At 42.0% G+C, this 19,022-nt stretch overlaps 1 protein-coding gene across 2 annotated transcripts in view; it reads left to right on the plus strand.

The window, feature by feature from the left end:
* The window catches only part of LOC128303654 (xaa-Pro dipeptidase), a 51,538-nt gene that overhangs the window by 18,443 nt on the left and 14,073 nt on the right, over window positions 1-19,022 (plus strand). For both annotated transcript variants that reach the window (XM_053040693.1, XM_053040692.1), the window contains exons 2-4: window positions 14,731-14,988; window positions 15,143-15,334; window positions 18,117-18,164. In XM_053040693.1, coding sequence (XP_052896653.1) covers window positions 14,797-14,988; window positions 15,143-15,334; window positions 18,117-18,164 — 432 coding nt within the window. In that variant the 5' untranslated portion in view covers window positions 14,731-14,796. The remainder of the gene's footprint in view (window positions 1-14,730; window positions 14,989-15,142; window positions 15,335-18,116; window positions 18,165-19,022) is intronic.

Genomic DNA, 19,022 nt, shown 5'->3' on the forward strand with positions numbered 1-19,022 from the left:
CCACGAAATCGAGGTCATGTTTACGTTGCGATCACCACCGGGTTTTGTAGGGCGCATCGGTAGCGAAAACGGGAGCGAGCACAACGTCGTGCGCTCGCGAGCGAGATGCAGATACACATTTCCTGTTGTGTGATCAAAATAGTTCAGAGAAAGGAGAGTGAGAGCAACAGCAATGGAACGCGTGTGGGAAGAGACATGCAGTACCGCAACGGTGTGCGTGTGTGCTCTGTTATTGTTTTTTTCAGTCTCATATCCGTTTGATAGTGAGGACAAGTGAAAAAAAAAACGCAATGAACAATTTTTATGGTGTTTACTGTAGATGGCCACGATTGCACTGTGCAGCTGGTGTGCAAACCACTGTGCGGCAATGGCTGTAGTGGTAAAATCGTTGCTATAGAAAGGTTTATTTACATTATTCAGTATTGGGAACGAGCGAGATAAGGAAAGGTTACTTTTTAAAGAGAGAAAGAGATAGCAGTGCGACCCCGCAAGCGATGAAAGGAAAGAAAAACAACAACGGAAACGGAATGGAATGTCGTGTTGAAGTAAAGTTGCATGGGTGTGTGTGTTTTTTTCTGTTGTTTTTCTTTTTAGGCGGTGCAAGAAGAGTAAGTCGAGGCAAGAAGGTGTTTGCTCTCATTTTAGTCGATACGAAAGACACACAATGAAAAAAAACTTTGCTCCTCACGCATACACACACTGGCACGGGATGAAAGGGCGTATGAAATGTTGCTTTGGGTTTTGACTCACACACTCCTGGCTGCTTCGATCGGCAAGAGTGTATTTTGCAAATGTGATGTGCTTGTTCTCTACATTGCTATTTTAATAATAATATTCTAGTTTGCTTGCGTATATCCGCAAAAATATACAGTACTGATTACAGAACCGTTGTGTGCGAGATACGCAAACACAAACGCGCAGTCGCAGAATTTACACCAACACACCCAGCCGAGAAGGGCTTCGTTTTACTCGAATGTTCGAAAGCGACGGTCGGATGTTTACGTTTCGTGGGTTGGTTTTTTTACATGTATTATATTGGTAAAGCGGCATGAATGGGAGAATGGAATTTCTTTGGAGTTAAATGCAAAGGTTTATAAGTATAAAAACAAAACTTTTAAACATTATATCGCTTTTATCACACAATGATGGGGCAATTAGGTGATACGAATGTAAACCCCTTTACTTTTCCTACGCTCCATGAGCTGTTTTTCAATGCGATACTGTGTTGTGTAACGTCGCGCCGACGTTTTCTGCCCGTATAGCTACACGTACAGCGTGTGCGATTGTGTGCGTGCAGTCGACTGGGTCGACGCGCTTGCTGAGGTAAACACGAAACCAAACCGTCGTCGCTCGATGCGTTCATTCGATCTTGCACGTCCGAGTCGATAGGATCTGAACGCCGGGTCGCTATTCGCTCTCCTTGTACATATAATAAGTGAAAAGTATCCCACAGCAAAGCGGTGGTGTGAACGAGATAGAGCATTCAGCTTGGTTTGACTGTTTGGCTGATTTGAATCGAGGCGCTAGAACGAGACGGCGCGCATCTAGTGTTATTCACAAAGGGGAGCCCCTAGATGCAAGTGTGCTGAACGCGGGAAGGAAATACAACCGCACCGTGTGTACCAGCAGTGTGCTAACAATATTACTACAACGGCCGATAGGAAGAAAAAAGGGGTTTACATTTCCATTTCGGAGCCGTGTGTTTATCGCTTTGTTATTGTTGGTTACTGTTACTGCCCCAATCGATACCGTGCCCAGGGTGTGTCTGTGTGTGTGTGCGTGGCCGTTTTACTTTTCCCCAATTGCCGTGCGTTGTGCTCCAGCTCCGAAGAGATTGTGTGGTGACGTCGGCTAAGGTCAAAAGCGCTGTTTAAGAGAAGTTTATGCTCTGGCCCCACGGGTAAAGACGGCCCACCCCAGTGAAAATTGTGCGTGTGCGTATTGTTGGGATTAGTAACGTGCGTAACGAGCCACAAAAAGAAAACAAGGCAGAGTAACGGCGTAACGTCGAAGTGTAACGGCTGTAGCAGCTTGCTTGGATATACCCATTTGTTAAAGGTGTATCGCGTCTATATCGTGTAAAACACCGTGATTCAGGCTCACCCGCAGAAAGTGGAAGAAAAAAGGGCGATACAACAACGTACTCGTTCGTATTGTATGCTTTCCACGTACCACAGTGTGGAGATAAAAACAGTGAAACTGCCGAGTAGACTTCGCATTACAAACCGCCACCACCACTGCATAACAGACATCTGCCCCATCGTAAAAGGAAGGCAGAAACGGTGCGTATTTCTTCCTTCCACACAAGTCTCCAAGCGTTTGTGTGCGTGCGTTTGATACGCAGTAAGAAAACGCCAGGCAAAACAATTGACGACGTTGTGTGTCCGTTGTTGGAAATAAACGTCGGCAGTGTGTATTGTTGGAATCGAGGAAACGGAACATACCAAGTTATCGCACCAGAAAACCGTTTTTTGTGGAGAAATTTCTCACACAAACAACACTGTGCAAACACACATACACTCACAATAGTGCAAGGAAAAAGCGCATCGGTGCTTTCTCCCTTGTTGTGTGTTGCTTTGAGGTGGTGTGTAGTTACGCCAAGCGTACAGTGAAGGAAGATAAAACAACAAACGGAGAACAAAACCGTTTGTTACTGGTTACATTTTTGCACAGCAAAAAAACGGTTCGGTCCTGTAGCGCGGCGTGTTAGCATAGCTAAAAGTGCCGCAGAATAAAAAAGAAGAAATATAACATCCCGACCACGCAAAGCGTTTAACCCGGGTGGTGTGTACCTTATAAGCTCAATTAGAACGAAGAAAAAGAGAAAAGGAGTAAAGAAATCATTTGCATTTACCGTACGGCGGCGAAAACAACAACAACAACAAACCGCGGCAAAGTATTCAATCAGTGCAACTAAACGGGAACGATCCTTGAAACGGAGCATCCCCAAACGGCGTAGTAGGCTGGGTGACATTTTTTGCAGCTTAAAGCGGTGTTTGATAGAAGAAACCTAATCAAAATTTGCTGCATAGTGTGCATGAAACTGGTGAACGAAATTGCATCAGCGCCAAAACAAACGTCCTGCATGAAAGAGTGTTTCTGCTGACCACGCGTTACAGTAAAGTTTTGCGACCGCAAACCAACGGCCAACCGTGCGTGTGTGAGTATCTGATTGGACGTGATTCTATTCCTGTGTTGCTGCAATCATCGCCCAACCCGTAGAACGGTGCGACCGCGCTCTCAGTCGCGACCGGTGCAACAACCGTAGCAACAGTGTTGGTGATAAAACACCGTCACGCAGCAGTGATATTGTCGGTAGCAGCAGCAGCAGCAGCAGCATTAACAACAACATGCCGAGCAAGCAGACGAATGACGTGCTGGCGGTGGAGGAGCTGGTACATGAAATACGCGAAAACCTGCGCCTGAAAGCGAAACCTGCCCACCAGGCAACGCGAAGTTCCCGGCCCTCACCCTACCACATACCGTGCCGGTCGTGGTCCGAACCGGTCTGCGGCAGCGGTGCGGAGAAGGCGAAGGCAGCGAACAAGGCGAAGACGAAAGGCGACGAGACGATAGACGATCCGTACGAGTTCCTGCAGACCCTGCTGAAAAACAACAATCTCGTAAAGGAAGCCGTCCGCCGGTTGCAGCACGGCCTGTCGCCGAAACAACGATACTTCTACGAAAGCGATGAGGAGTCGTCCCGGTCACCGATTGTCGTCATGTGTCAGCTAGAATCCTAAGTAGTCTATGCAGCTCCCTATGCAAAACAACTAAGAGGCATCCGCGCGCGCCAGAGAGCGTAAGAGAGGGGAAAGTGCGGGCCCTGGGAATATTAAACTATAACTAAAATAATAACCGTAGAACATAGTATAACTAAACTGTTATACACGTGTAACTAACAAAAGAACACAACAGCCAGCGTTAAAGAAGTGATTGAAAACAGGAGTAGGAGGATGAGGGAAAGAGCAACGAATCGTATGGCCAAGGGATATGTACTTTGACTTTTGGTTGTTTTTCGTTAGTGGGAAAATGGCTTATTGCTTTGTTTTCGGGATCCCTGTAGTGTGACTAGTCTCCACGGGTAATTAAAAAAGAAAACAGCGAGGTTAACGTTTGCTCTCTTACCCCGCATACGTGTTTATTTTCACTAACCAGAATCAACATACAACCCACGAGATAGTAGCGCGCATTGGCATACTCCTGGTTAGTGTTTGATTGTTCTCCTTTTTCGTTCTCTCTCTGTACAGCAGCAGAAGCTCAACTGCAGCACCGGGATTCGCCCATAAAATGCTTTAAGAGGGCGCCGAGTGCAAGTGCGCATGCGTTTTGATAGAAATTCAAACCCGCACACTTTTTGTTATTCTTCCTCCTTCGTGGCGAGATTCCTCATACGATTGATGTTAAAAAGATCTAGTACAGTATTTGTATTTGGACTGCACAGATAGCTTTTTATGTTTATCGTTCCCGCCCCATTGATACCTTTCCGGCAAATGGCAATGGAAAAACAGTTTTGCTTTTGTTTTGCACTTTTTAAAGAACCATTTTTTTCAATACAAGTGTGTGTGTGTGTATTTTGGGTAAGTGAGACTTAGAATGTTAGTTGTCGGTACCGCAAAAGCACCCGTTTTCCGAGTAAAAGAACAAAAAGCGCGGAAACAAAACCATATCGACTGCCTGTCCGCGAGATGAATTATTCCATTAATGTTTTAATTTTTGAATACTTTCACCACTTTCGCTACTAGTGTGTACTACGGGAAGCGAATTTTAAAAAAGAGAAACATAAAACAAGTCACACACAAAATAACATTTAATTGGATGTACAAAACGAAACTAGCAACAAGTACTCTTCGTAGACGCTCAGAACAGTAACAGTAACACACAGAACATACGTGTTTGTTGAACGAAAAAAGCGGTCGTAGTAACTTTCCCCATTGCAATGCAACTAGGATTGATTTAGATGTAAAGAACCATTTGGCAAAGTATTCTTGTGGAGTTACTATTTGAACAGATCTGAGGGCATGTCCTGTGAAGTTTCGGGCATCCTGGGTGTTGCAGCCTGTTTGGAGAGTGGTCTATCAGCAGTCTTATGGAACTATCAGATTAAATGTCATAAGACATATGGAACTCTCAGACTCACGACTCTCGTTCTAAGCCGGATTGCTAGCACAAAACCCACTTTCAAGGTTGAAATCAGACAGAATGAAACGATTACAATCATATGTTCAATGTAGCACGTTAGAGCACAGCCTAAGATCTGAGGCTTCAACGAACCATGATGCAATAACTGAAGACATGGCAACCAAGATCAGTAGCTAGCTAGTCTGACGCGTGAGATTGTATTCCAAATGACGTTCCCGTGGGTTCTCATAAAGCGTGTTTCGGTTTTTTTGGAGGTAGTAGTGACCCAGCCGACAAAAATTCGGGCGGAAGTTCAAACCGAGCGTGATGCAATACGCGTGGGAGTTGTCGGCCAACGGGGACAAAGTTCTATCGTCCCTTCGTACTACGGGTTGAGAATTGAGCCCCAACAAGGAGAGGACGTAAACTTTTATGCTCCACACGCTTTGCAGAGTATGCGTGTGTGTGGTGTGCGATATGTTATCTACCCTTACGCGCATAACGGTCACTCTATGCTTTATCTTGTGGTTCGTACTGTGAGAAAATTTCAGTCCTTTCCCTCCAAAGAACGAGGAGATAGCAAAAAGGAAGAAAACAGAAACAAAAACCTCCAGCGAACTATGTCGGGACGACGACCGTCGTAGACATGTGAAAGCCGTACGAAACGAACGTGCCCAGAGGGAGGAAAAAAAGGGCTCCACATCAAGCGGGAAGAGAAGAACGCGCAAACCATTCGCGGCACTCTCAGCGACCTGGCGTTCACGGTTCCAAAATGGCCGACGGTTTATTTATGTTTATAAATAGTCGGAAGTGTACGAGGTGCGATCTCGAAAGCGCCACCTAGTATGCCCTGGATTCCGTTGCTAAGCATGGGGTAAAAGAGAGTGTGTGTGTGTGTATGTGAGATGGAGATGAAGATGAAAATAAAGATAGACCACTGGAAGGGGTTGGGGTGCTTTGGGTAGGCCCGAGAACGTAATTGTTTGGGTGCTATCCCCCCTCCATGGAAGACTTCCGATGGGCCAACCCAGAATGAACTCTCTTCTCAACACATTTGCTCTGTGCTATGTTGCCACAATACGATATGCCTGAGCCCACCCTGCAAAGTATAATCGATTTCGTAGCATGGTTTACCTGTCTACTGTGCCTACTTTAATCCGGATGTTTCCAGAACCTTTCTTTTACGTGCCGGGTGAATTATTGGGAAAGGGTTACTCAACACACTCGGCCGTACTTTTTACACATTCATGAATGGAAGATGAATGGAATACACCTATAATTGAATCTCAAGCAGTTTAGCTAAGCACAAGTGGTCACAACCGTAGCATATCTAGGTTATGTAACAACTATGTTAAAGAAAAAATAAACTAGTAATTAAACTTGATAGTAGCTTAATTTTCGGCAGAAGTATTTGAGGAATGTTTTTTTTATTATAATAATTATCATTCTACTAGTATCTTTGGCCGTACAATCATGATAAAAGAGCGTATAGCCTACATTTAGGATGCAAACGGCTCCATAAATAATGCATTTTGGTCCTCAAACATGCCGATTAATGATATATCGGTTATCAGTTCCTTGGATACGTTTATCTACTAAACAACTATAAGTAATATTAATCGCCGTAAATATACCGTACCCTTTTCCTACCTTCGATGAATGTTAAGTTATAGAATAACAGTTCCCCAGCCACTTTATCAACCAAAACAGGCGTAAACAGTGACAGCACAACTTTCCTACGCTACACTATCGTCGAATGTAATTTATAGATGGTAAGCGAAATTGTTTGCTCGCTCGTAACACGCGTTGTGCCGGTTACGCGCACACACACAAAAGCTGGATGAAGGGCCAACCTATGGAGATATCGGAAGTTGCGTGGAGAGAAGGGAAACACGAAGGAAAAGAATTCAAAATGATGTAACAAACAAAAAACAACCAGTTTCTTGCTATACTGCGTTGTCAGTGAAGTTAGACGGGGAAAAAACTAAAAGGTTGTATTAAGAAGATTCTGTGTAAAAAAAAAAACAAAAACAAAAAAGGAAATCCTATTACAACTCCAAAAACGGCTTTACATTCTGCTACACACTGTCTCGCTCTGGTGGACGTTAAGCATTAATATAATGGATTTTTTTTTGTGTATTTTTGTGTCCTAACAAAAATATCAATCTTCAGTTTATAAGTGGCTGTGCTTTTTTCTCCCTCCCCGTGTAATTCAAGAATTTAATGCAAAACAAATAGCAAACAATTTAATAAGCAAAACAAACATAAGACTGATACACTTTAGGACAACAACAGCATCTTTTAGCAAGACAAAAAACACACACACCCACACATAAACTTACACTTATACACGAGGAAATTTTATTGGAAAGTAACACTATCCTTAACAATTTCTTAATAGGTAACCCTTATTCAGCTCGTTTGACATTTTGTTGACAGGCAGTCGTGGTTCGTTGACATGGGGATTCATTTGTTGTGAACTACCGTTTACGAATTCATTCACTAAAACTACATACACACACATACACTGAAGCTGGGATTTGTTTTGCTTTAGTGGTGTGGCCCGTGTATGTTGTATATTTGCACACGTGCGTGGATTAGATAGGCAGTAATAAATTATTCGCAAATGACACACACACCTTGTGGTAAGTGGACAGAAAATAACAAAAAAAAACATCAAACAATTACATATAGTTCTATCTGCTAAAACGTCGCTCATTGCCCGTAGTAGTAGTAGTAGTAGTACCGTACAGGGTGTGCAGTGTGTTGATTTGTTGCACAAGAATGTGGAACTGTATGAGTGTGTGTGTGTGTGTTTGAAAAGTGATCCCGATAGTTCATGTTTAAAGTAAATTTCTTCAAATTTTAGGGCAAGAAAGTACTATCCACCACCACCCACAACAGCAGAGGATTTAATTGTCGTAAAGAAATCTGAGCTAAAAGAGATAAAAAAGACACACACACACAGCAAACTGACACAAATGTCAATGTGAATGGTGAAAAATTACTAAAAGCAACGTAAAAACAGAACGATAATTAACAACCAATGTCTTGAAGATGGATCGTAATGAACGTAAAATGAGCAACATCCAATTCTCCCCGGTATGTTGTAGGAAGCAAACGTGCTGGTTGCTGTAGTCGAGTACACTGAATTTACTGGATTCTTAACCTTTAATAAGCGTGTGTTGTATCGCTGAGCGTTAATTATGTATGTGAAAATCCGTTTTAGGATTGTTTTCCAACATTATTACCTTCTTGGTATAGGAGCGTGTGCGCGCGCCAGTTCATGAACACACTCTCCACTCCAGTCTGTGCGAGAGAAGAGTCCTCTTGGTACAAGGAAAGGCGTGTAAGGCCACATACGCACTGTCCTGTGTCCACAATCAGAAAAGAAATGGCAAAAATGCGATATAAAGTACAGAAAAACACAACTATCGTCAGTATGGGTGGAATTCGTTTACTGCTTATTCTTCTAAATATTGTCATTGCGTCATGTGTTCAACGCGAACCGATCATAAATACGATAGAAGCGAGTTAGGCTGAACTGTTATTCACATTAAGTATACTTTACCTGTAAATAAGCATACTAGGTTTCTATTATAATAATAATCATTTCTGATTGGCTAACCCCCACACACAGCGAGGTAATTATTGCAAGGGAAAAGTTTTGTCATAAGTTTAGGTAGGATTGCATTATTGAAATTATTGTGCGCACGCGGTTTATCCAATAATTGGTTACCCTTTAGTCCCCCCCCATGCGGTGTACGCATCTGTAAGTTTTGCATTTTACTTTTCGTTAGTTTAGCCCTTTTGTTTTGTTTTATTCTCCTTCTCTCCCTCCCCCCAACACTCTGGACACCCAATTATAAGAATGATCATAAACAAATAGCAAAAATAAAAGAAAAACAAAGAAATAATAATGACATGCTTAGCAAAAAAAAACACACAAAAAAGGAAAAAAAGAAAAAGTTAAATAAAAAAACACACACTATGAAAAAGAGTGAATGATGTTAGCGCGAGTATTAGATAATAGCAAAATAAAAATGCAAAACAATAAATACGCGATAGAAAAGCAAGAAAAAAACACATTATAACTGTGTAACAACAACAACAACAACAAAAAAAACTATTAAAAACAGCAAAAATCGTTTACGCTTAAACATGAAAAGATTTAAACATATATGCTAATTTAATGACTAGTTTATTCTCTCACGATGTAATCCGGTTGTAAGTTTCGCGCATGTGGTGTGGAGAGCGCCCGAACCTTGTAACACAGTGGTTGATGAAGAACAAAGAAATAGAAAAACAAATAACCTCTATGGTGTACACATTCTTGTCCAATAGCAATGGATGGAGGTGTGTCACCAAGGTATTAAAACTCTCGGTTCTCTGTTGTTTTGTTTTCTTTAATTAGTATTTATGAGTTTCCGAAAAGACTGCATTATTTTTTCTCACTCGATTAGTGCGTTCTGGGAGTTTTGTTCGTTCTTTTTTGTTTTTTACTTTTTTTTATTTCTCTTTTACAGTTCTAGCTTTGCTTTTGAGTTTTTTCGCTAGTTTTTAACATCATAGTTGAGTTATTCAACTTTATCGGATTGATGAGGAAGTTTTTCTTATTTGATATTTCAGTTATAGCTTCTCGCAACCATGGTATGACATTTTACGGAATTTGAATATTCAGTATAAGGCCATTCAAGTTGAGCGGAAAAGAAAAAAGGGGTTTACCCACTTGCTTTAAAGAAAAAAAAAACAGATAAAAAATATCATACTGATAAATCGTCGATCAGACGATGTCAGTCTTCAGGCATTTAGACAAAAAATGTAAATTCATCGTGCTGTATTGAACCTTTGGTAATGCTGGTTGAATCATGCTTCCTCGAACTAACCCCACTCCAACTCTGCGAACGTCTGGGAAAATATTGCTAGAATGATTTGTTTTAGAATCCTGGTGTCCTGGTTTGCAGCAAAAAAAAAACTCTTCAAACAAATGTTTACTTTCCGATTTGCACCTCCATTTCATCCGTTTCGTGATTAGTAGTATGGTAAGAGAAAGATAAAGCAGCTTAGATAAAGAGATAGGGTAATAAATGTACATACTTTCAGCGAAACTTATTAAACCACACGGAGAAATAACAGTGAAACGCTGAGTATAGCAGCCTCCTAGTTGGGAATACACACATGGTAATGGAAGTGTAGTAGGAAGCTAATAGTGTAGCTGGCACTAGCGCAATCTAAATATACCCGGGGTTAAACTTCGTCTAGAAAGTGAAATGATCGGCAAGCCGAGCTATATATATATAGTAAATGTGTCATTAACATGCAAAACACTCTTACCATTTAAAGATGTGTGCGAAAAAAGAGGGAAAGTATTAAAACCATTTAGACGATAACATGCCGAACAACAATTATCCTCTAACGATAGAATGTTTCGGGCCGGAAAGAGAGTAACATCATGAATGTCATTTAGATTGCCCATTTACTGGACCCTCTAACATGCGATCGATTGTACTTCCGACTAATGGATTGTGTTTACCATGTGTCATATACTAATTCTGCATCAAAAAACAGAGTGCTGGAAGGTAAGGTCAGTGGTGTCCGTGGTGTAAATTTCTTCTCTACCATAGGTATGAATACCATGCAAACCGTTCTGACCGTTTCACGCACTGATCGTTTCATTTAATGTTATAATATATATATATATATGGCAAAAACAAACAAAAATAGAAATCTATATACAAATGTGTAAAACCCAAACAGGAGGGAAGGCATAACGGATGCAAACAAAACAACATAGGATAGGAATATAACCATTTAGCCCAGATGAAGAAAGTATCCCACACAACATGAGCATGTTCTCTTTCTCTCTCTCTCTCTCTTAACCACACAATTTCACACATGCATTGGCGCAAATTGGCAGATTGAAACACGATCATTTTGCTGCACATAGGATAGCAAAACAGTAGTAGAGAGTGTCGGTCAAAAAGGATGGCTGCCTAAGCAAACACACACGTAAAAGCAATTACATTTCGGTCAAACACATAACACCCAACCACTCTGAGTCATTCCCAACAACACAACACCCCGTGTAATGTATTTTCTTCCGAGAAACCCCTAAAACAAACCCATCATATTGAGATTATGCCAATAAGCGATAAGTAGGAAAAATGAGACGAAAAGGATACGCGCGGAGTTTGACGACGGTGCATATGGTCCCCCCCGCCAATTGGTGGGGGACCCTCTGTGGGGCTCAACTCGAAGGGAGATGGTGAGGGTGCTGTTTGTTGGCAGAAGAAGGCAGGAAACTGCAACAGGTCGAATTTTAAAAATTGAACTTGTCGTGATGAATTAAAAACGTTAGGAATGAGCTAATAAATGCGGTGCAGGTGAATATTTAGGCAAATGGGGGTTTGATAAACATGCGCAGGATCCAAACAATGGTCAAGTAAAAAAAAAAAACAAATACCAGTAATCGAAACGTTTCATTTTGTCGGGATCGTAAGACGAACATGATGACTTTCTGAGTGTAAATGTTTGTTGTTTTTTTCAGATGATTACAGCACTATTTACTTGAATATTCGTCGTAGCCTTCCTAGAGGGGACATTTGATCATATACCGATCATATCACATCGCCGTAGTCATATTAAACCCAGAATTTCCTCTTGACAGGCTGGTTTTTTAAAGAGGAAATAGCAAAGTTTAAACCATTTCTTGGTTCTTTCGCACCTCAGGTGGTAGATAATGGCATCTTGCCACCTTTCCCGAGCTTTTGCAATGTGCAGTTTAAGTCTCTCAATTCAGAAGCGTATCAGTTGAGCATGCTTTATACCAGAGTCAATGGAAAAAGAAGTCCAAAATGGAAGAAACTTTAATCCCATCCAGTAAAAACACCCTTAAGGAGTCGTTGCAGTGACTTCTTTCCTCAAATTTCAGCGAATTGATCATGTCGCTCAAAGTGATAACGAGAGATTCTTCTTGAAGTCTAAACAAGACACAAAGGGCACTGTGTTTAGGTCTCATTTGTTTTACTTAACGCCCTACTACTAATTCATGCAAGGTCGCCATAAAGTTTTGAGAGACTTATGTCTATGTCACCTTGACGAAGAACCAGTTCTTGTTTGCGAGGTACAGACGAGAATCGAGCGCATAACCTTCGGTGCGTTACACCGAAACACTTGAGTACAGAACACACAATCCGGGGTGATGCCGGATAATACTAAATGGTGTGTAATACAAGGAGTATATCAGACTTGAGGTCATCCATCCATCCACAAAACAAACATGTGCTCAAGCATACGAGAACTTTCTGCACACTCCAAACGTATAATATCTCTAAAATACAAGATGAAGTTTGTGCCCACTTTTATCCAATTGTATCCAGTTTTTTTTATTGGATACGAAAATGAACCCCGACATTAACTCGCGGCTGTAGTCGTCCTCCAAACCCAGCCGTGCCCCCAGACTAAAAGTTCAAAGTTCAACCTTACAAAGAAACAGAGAGAAAGTGGTGAGAGAAAATGGCGTCTCGTCTTGCTGCTAGCCGTTGGGGATGGAGGATGTGCTCTCTTTTAATGGTCGCACATGAACTTGTATTTGAAATGACAAACAACATATAATTCCAATTCCCATTACTTTCACCCCTATTATGGTTTGCTTGTGTCCTTCATGTATATAGGATCGTTGCAATGAATCTTTTCGCAAGAATCGTACCATTCTGCGTATAGATTCATATTTTTGATCAAAGCAAGCTTTTATAAACGCGGATAATTATTTACCTCACGCGTAATCAGCGGTGGCATGTTGTTATACAGCTTGTATTTCAGCTCGGTGTGGCGCATGCGTACTACCCCAATGGCATAATATGATAATGGCCAATGAACGATAGACTACAAGAAAAACAAAACAGTCATGTTAAAACCATCGTTTCGGTGGCTGTCGATGCGATAAGCTGAAAGGAAAAGCACCGTTTCGTATCTTAATGGTGTGCAAGTCCTTGTCTATGTACGAGTGCGACAAGAACACGTGCGGACTGCAATCTTGTGAACGTTTATATATTTTTTATCGTAAGCTTACATTCCTCGATTTAGAGATGTAGATTTTTGTTTTGTTTTAAATATGCTAATTTTGCCATTTTCACTTGATTGACCTTTGCGGTGGAAGTAAGTGTAACATTTCTTAAAATGGTAATATGTTTTTCCAATAAATTTCGTTTTGCCGTTTAGCTGTCTGACATTGAAACGATAGAAATGTAGATATCGGGTTTTTTGTTATCTTCCTCAAAATCTACGGCGCAACGGCAACAGAACTGAGAACTAATCAAGGTCCGGTTCACCGGTTTGTTTTACTTGGATTCCGGTTCATAAGCATCGCCCGAGAGTTCTTGCTCTCGGGTGATCTTCAACTTCACGCCCGTTTCTCTTCTTGCACAAAGTGTTCCAGTTGGATTGCGAAGCTACCGGAATCGTCACGGGTTTAACCTCGGGTTTAATTACCCTTTTCTTCGTCATACTCTTAAGATTGCTCTTTGCCGATCACACGGTTCAGCAATGCTTCTTGAACCGCCACTAATTAGCTGGTTTGTGTAACTTTATCGTATTTTTTGAGCATTTTTTGTGTGTTCTTAACGTTGGTCTATAATTAAAATGTTATACTAAAAATAACCGTAGACAATGAACCTGCGAAATCAAACGCGGTTCTGCATGTATGCTTGTGGATAGCATTGGCGAATGTGATAATTCTCAATCAGGTAATGTAATTGTTATGTCTGTTCTAAACTATTGCTGTCTGTCGTCCTGATTTTTAATTAAAGAACTCCATTTTGTCAGAATATTTTTTTTAGTTATTGCCTACGAGTTACTAGTCTTACAATTAATCACAAGAATTCCTGGGCCAATCCATGTACAATTGTGCATAAAAAAGAAGAATACTTCACTAAACATAAGACGCAGCTGCAATGTTTGTGTTTTGCTGTGTCTTGCTAACGTTTGCAAAGTATCTTGCTCCGTTTAGTTGAACGTAATGATGTCCATATATAGCTTTGATACAAACCACTCGGTAGTAAGCTATGACATTAGGCATCCGTGCATCTGCAGATTATTAGTCGTTTGTCCATTTGCACTAATTTGTTATGTTAGATCTGATTGGGTCTGGAAGTTTGTACGAAAATTCCAAAACAAATCGTATCAGCACCATGACAACATCAGTATCACAAGCAGAATCTAAGATACCTATGGGAATTCATGCAATGTCTACAATTTCCTTTTAACTTTTGCTAAGAACAAGCTACTTTGATTGTGCGCGTAGAACATTAAACGATTATTACGATCGATTACTGGTAAACGGAGGCAGAGGCCTGCGTAAGTAAATATGCCGATCGAAAAGGTTTCCCTCCACTGAAGTGTGATGATGCGTCTTATCAAGAAGTAAAGAGCGTTACCTAGCAACAGAATAGATTGGCCCATCACAAGCGCTATCGTTACCCGTATGTTTATAGAGTATAGTTATAGCCGTGTGTAGCCTACATTTGGAACAAAACAAAGTCGCATCTGTCGCGCTAGACGAGTACGATTTTTAATCATACCTCACCGTGCTCGTTTCGTCTATTTTTACAGCTCACCTATACATAGCTTCTACCCATCTTCTACCGGCGCCGGAACGCACGCGCATCAGCTACGAAAATGGCCGTCTTCCAAATGGGGTCTCACACGCACGCCATCCCGATGACGCTGTACCGCGACAACCGAGCCAGGGTGGTCAATGAACTGCAGCGGGCCCATAACTTTGGGGCGGATTCGAACCCGGTGATCATGCTCCAGGGTGGCGATAACATTAGTCACTACGACACGGACGTCGACTATGTTTTCCGGCAGGTGAGCACTTTCGATGGCACACAGTGATGATGATTGGCCGGAAAATGTTTTACAGAGATAGGCCTGATTCTTCGGGGGTTTTACCCCCGCCCCACAACCGCGAAGGGTTTGTTGTGCTGCTGATTTATTATCGGGACTGTTAATGTGTTTGCAGGAATCGTACTTCACCTACCTGTTCGGTGTGACCGAACCCGGCTGCTACGGTACGGTTGAGATCAAAACCGGACGTTCGACGCTGTACGTGCCACGTCTGCCGGAAGAGTATGCCGTTTGGATGGGACCGCTGCTGGGGTTGGAGGATTTCAAGCAGAAGTACGAAGTCGACACAGTACATTACGTCGATGAGGTAAGTGTGCGGGCAACGTTCTACGATCGATAGAAGTAACACAATTCATCGCTTTATTATAGCCCACATCGCTGGCTGGTTGTTTGGCAGTCATGCGGCGAAGAAATCTATTTCCGCTGCGCGAGACTGATTCGCAATCGTAAACAGTGGAGCAAATAAACGGTGGTCAGCTTTGGAACCGTGTGGCGCACTGCCGAAGCTGAGTTGCGCAGAACAAAGGTAGCAAAGGCAACCGAACACAAACAGAGTTTGGATGGTTGATTTTGTTACGCGTCTCTGCGTTTGAATACTTCCTCTTGTCTTGACCATGGCAAGTGTTGCCAAAAGCCAAGTTGATTAGTTGGGGATCTCTTTCACTCACAAGACGGTCGTAAGATAGATCACCCGATGAAGCTCCAAGTACAATACAACCGATGGCTGAAACCTGCATAGAGCATTATGGTCTTCCGCGATCGTAACTATTTATTGCAAAAATGAGAACTTGTACACGGTACTTAAAGTACAATGTCAATATCATTCTCATTGTCTAAACGTTCAGTAGTTTTCAATTTTAAGAGCCTTGATAATATCTCAAGAACTTTGTGCAATTCCTCGGGCTTTTGCTGATTCGTTCGACGTTTTGTCATCCTGTCAAGTCTTTTATGAGAATCAGGTCAACTTAAAAAAAAATCTATTCTCCGATATTCTGACTGATCTTCTAGCCAGAAAGTAAAGTTCTTGTTGATGAATTATTTAGACAACGTCCTAGAATAGCAATGTTTAGAGTCTGGACTATTTTTGGATGACATCCTATGCCTATTCTAAGTAAATGACATTCGAACCATACAGTGGACTACAAGTAGTTACTCCCCAGTTAAGATCTGAGATGTATCTCTATTAGGGTCAGTCACGACTAAATTATCCAACATGACTGCAATAATTTGCAACTTTGCGAAATGTTTCCAATATTCTTTTTTTCTTCCTCGTTCTACTACCCGTCGCAACAAACACTCAGGAACCGGTCGGTAAAAATACATTTTCTACGCAAAAATTACCGCTTCTCAGGGCAGTCGGGTGGACTGCAAAGACGCGTGTTTGGGTGTTATTTTTACATTATGTCAACAAAACCGACAAGTCATGTCGAGATCAGCAGCACGCCCCGCTTGACCGTACAGGAATTAAAAATAAAATTCACATTCTTAAGCGCACCCCGTCGGTTTTGGGTCGTCTGGTCTGTTTATTTGGTTTGAATTTGCGTTGCTTTTCCCTGCCCCACTGCTTCTTGTTATGGTTACCACCGGGCTGAAACAGCACAAAAATCCCGGAGGTTATTTCCGCATGATTTCCTTCTGTCGACGAGAGCTGCTCCGTGTCTGGCTGACGATGCTGCGATCAAAGTGCAGCGAACAGCACGTGACGTTCGCCTACTCCCGCCTACGTTCCGTCAAAGGAACGACAGCTAAATGCGGGGTGGGTTATTAGTATATGGCATCGAGGGACACAGAACAAGTGTGCAATTGGTGTGAATTTTTGGGATTTGGCACACCCGGCAAAACAAATCCCACCGGACGTGTAGTTACGGATTGGGTTGCACAAAACGAGAAGTGGTACAGGTTGACTAATGTTCCAACACATATTAACTCGCGTGTTTACGTATGACTTGTACACCGCTATGACTGGACCGTTGACGTGTTTGGGATGTGTAATGCAGGTGAGTCACTGGAGTGGAATGGTGTTGTACGATCGAGTCCAATAATAATGCTGCCTTCTGTCCCAAACAGCGCCCTCATCATTAGTCACGGCCGTGTAACGTACGTTTCCTTCCATTCATATCGAATCCGGCCCGTGGCGCTTCGCCATATCGTTTGTAGTCGATTTAATCGTTTCATACGTGGTGGTGCAAACGATTCAGCCGATCAGCCCCGATTTAAACGCTACACACATCTTGCTCGTTCGGTTGTATGTGTTGTGGCCCAACCACAACGCTGAGATAACGCGGGGGGAAAAATAACGTTTCCCCATTTGCAATCGGCCGACCGACCACAACCATTCACGTACGTTGTTGTTTGCATCTCCCGATCTGGTCTGGCATACGTACCTTGCTGCCTTTACAATGGCACACACAGCCTTAGACGCACTCACCTGTGTGTGGCTGTACGGCCCGGCGTGTCATGTGGTACGAAGCCGACGAAGTCATGTGCATGGTCATTGCACCATAATTAGGGCAGAGTTTATGAATTATGTAATGCCCACCACACACCCGTGTCACCCGTGTTGGGACATGTGGTGTGGCTTTTTTTATAAATGGTTTGTGCCGGTGTGCCGGTGTCAACACCAACAATACACCGTGTACGATACGCACGTAATTGAATTAGTGATACTAGCGATGAATAAAAATGTCACAAAATGGCTCTCGAATCGATTCGTTGTGTCGATTTTGCGCTTCGATACGAAAACAATAGCAAACCTTAAGAATATGTGTTGCGTACTTTAGACACTTGAACAGTGGTGGCCATTACAGTGAGGTCATCTATGAACGCTGATTTATATAAAACAAATATTGCATTGCATTACATAATCACAACATTTTTACGTACATTCTGGTTAAAGTATTTAAAATATTTGTGGCAAAAATACTGCTTGTTGTCATTAGAATTATCTAATCAGATCAGAGCAGGCTGTGGAACAACAGGAAAGCGAATGAATATCTCAAATTACACACACACAATCACCACCTCCGTAGTTTGTTGAAGTAAACTGTTCATCAATTTTTAACTATCTCCTTTATTACTTTTATTTTCAGATTGCAACCCGTCTTGCTAATGTATCACCATCGGTGTTGCTTCTTTTGGTGAGTACTATAAATAACATTGTTGTGCTTTGTTTTAGTGTATGAACAAAAAAAACGGGCGCCTCCATTCTATCAAGGTTGATAGTAGTCAACTGCAATTAGACTTCTAACCTAAACAAAACATGAACTTCAATTCGGGTGTATACAGTGAAATGATGTTGCAGCTGCTGGTGATGTTTCGTTTATTAGCTCCATTAAACGCCCACGGACACCCCCGTTTCTTAGTTGCTCACAGGCCATTTGCACACAACAACATTTGAAAAAACCGTTTGGGCCACCACCCGCGGGTAAAACAACACGGTGGCAACATGAAAGGTAATGGGCACCGCTCATGGACTCGGCTCGGCGCTGCAATTTGCTTGCATTCGTGCATACCATGGATACAGCTCAGAGACACAGGGCCTCTGTGTGCAAACGGTGTTCAAGTATCTGCATGAGTAGTGAGCGAGATGGATGTAAAATAAACAAACCTTGTTTCGCGTATGGGTGCCGTTACCGAGTGGGGCACGAAAATGGGCGCTTAGAATGAAAGGTCCTTGGCCTAAAAGTAAGGAAATGTCGTTACAATGTTGATCGTTCTTTTTATCGCGTTTGTTTGCAGTGAATCGGAGGTAATGTGTGTATGAAACTATGTTGTAGATCACTAGCTGTTGTTTTTTTGTTTGTTTACTACTTCTCATACACCTGGGGCAAATCTGTCACTTAACAGGTTTAGAAGGTTGTAGATTGGAAAGTTGTAAAATTCTTCATTAAGTATCATACGAAAGAGTAAGTGAAGTAAGCCCCAAAAGATTGCTCATTAATTATCGCCTTTGGGCTTAATTTAGTGCTAAAGAAATCAGTGATTTTCGGAAGATC

The sequence above is a fragment of the Anopheles moucheti genome, chromosome 3 (assembly GCF_943734755.1).
Source record: "Anopheles moucheti chromosome 3, idAnoMoucSN_F20_07, whole genome shotgun sequence".
In the NCBI taxonomy this organism is placed as follows: Eukaryota; Metazoa; Arthropoda; class Insecta; order Diptera; family Culicidae; genus Anopheles; species Anopheles moucheti.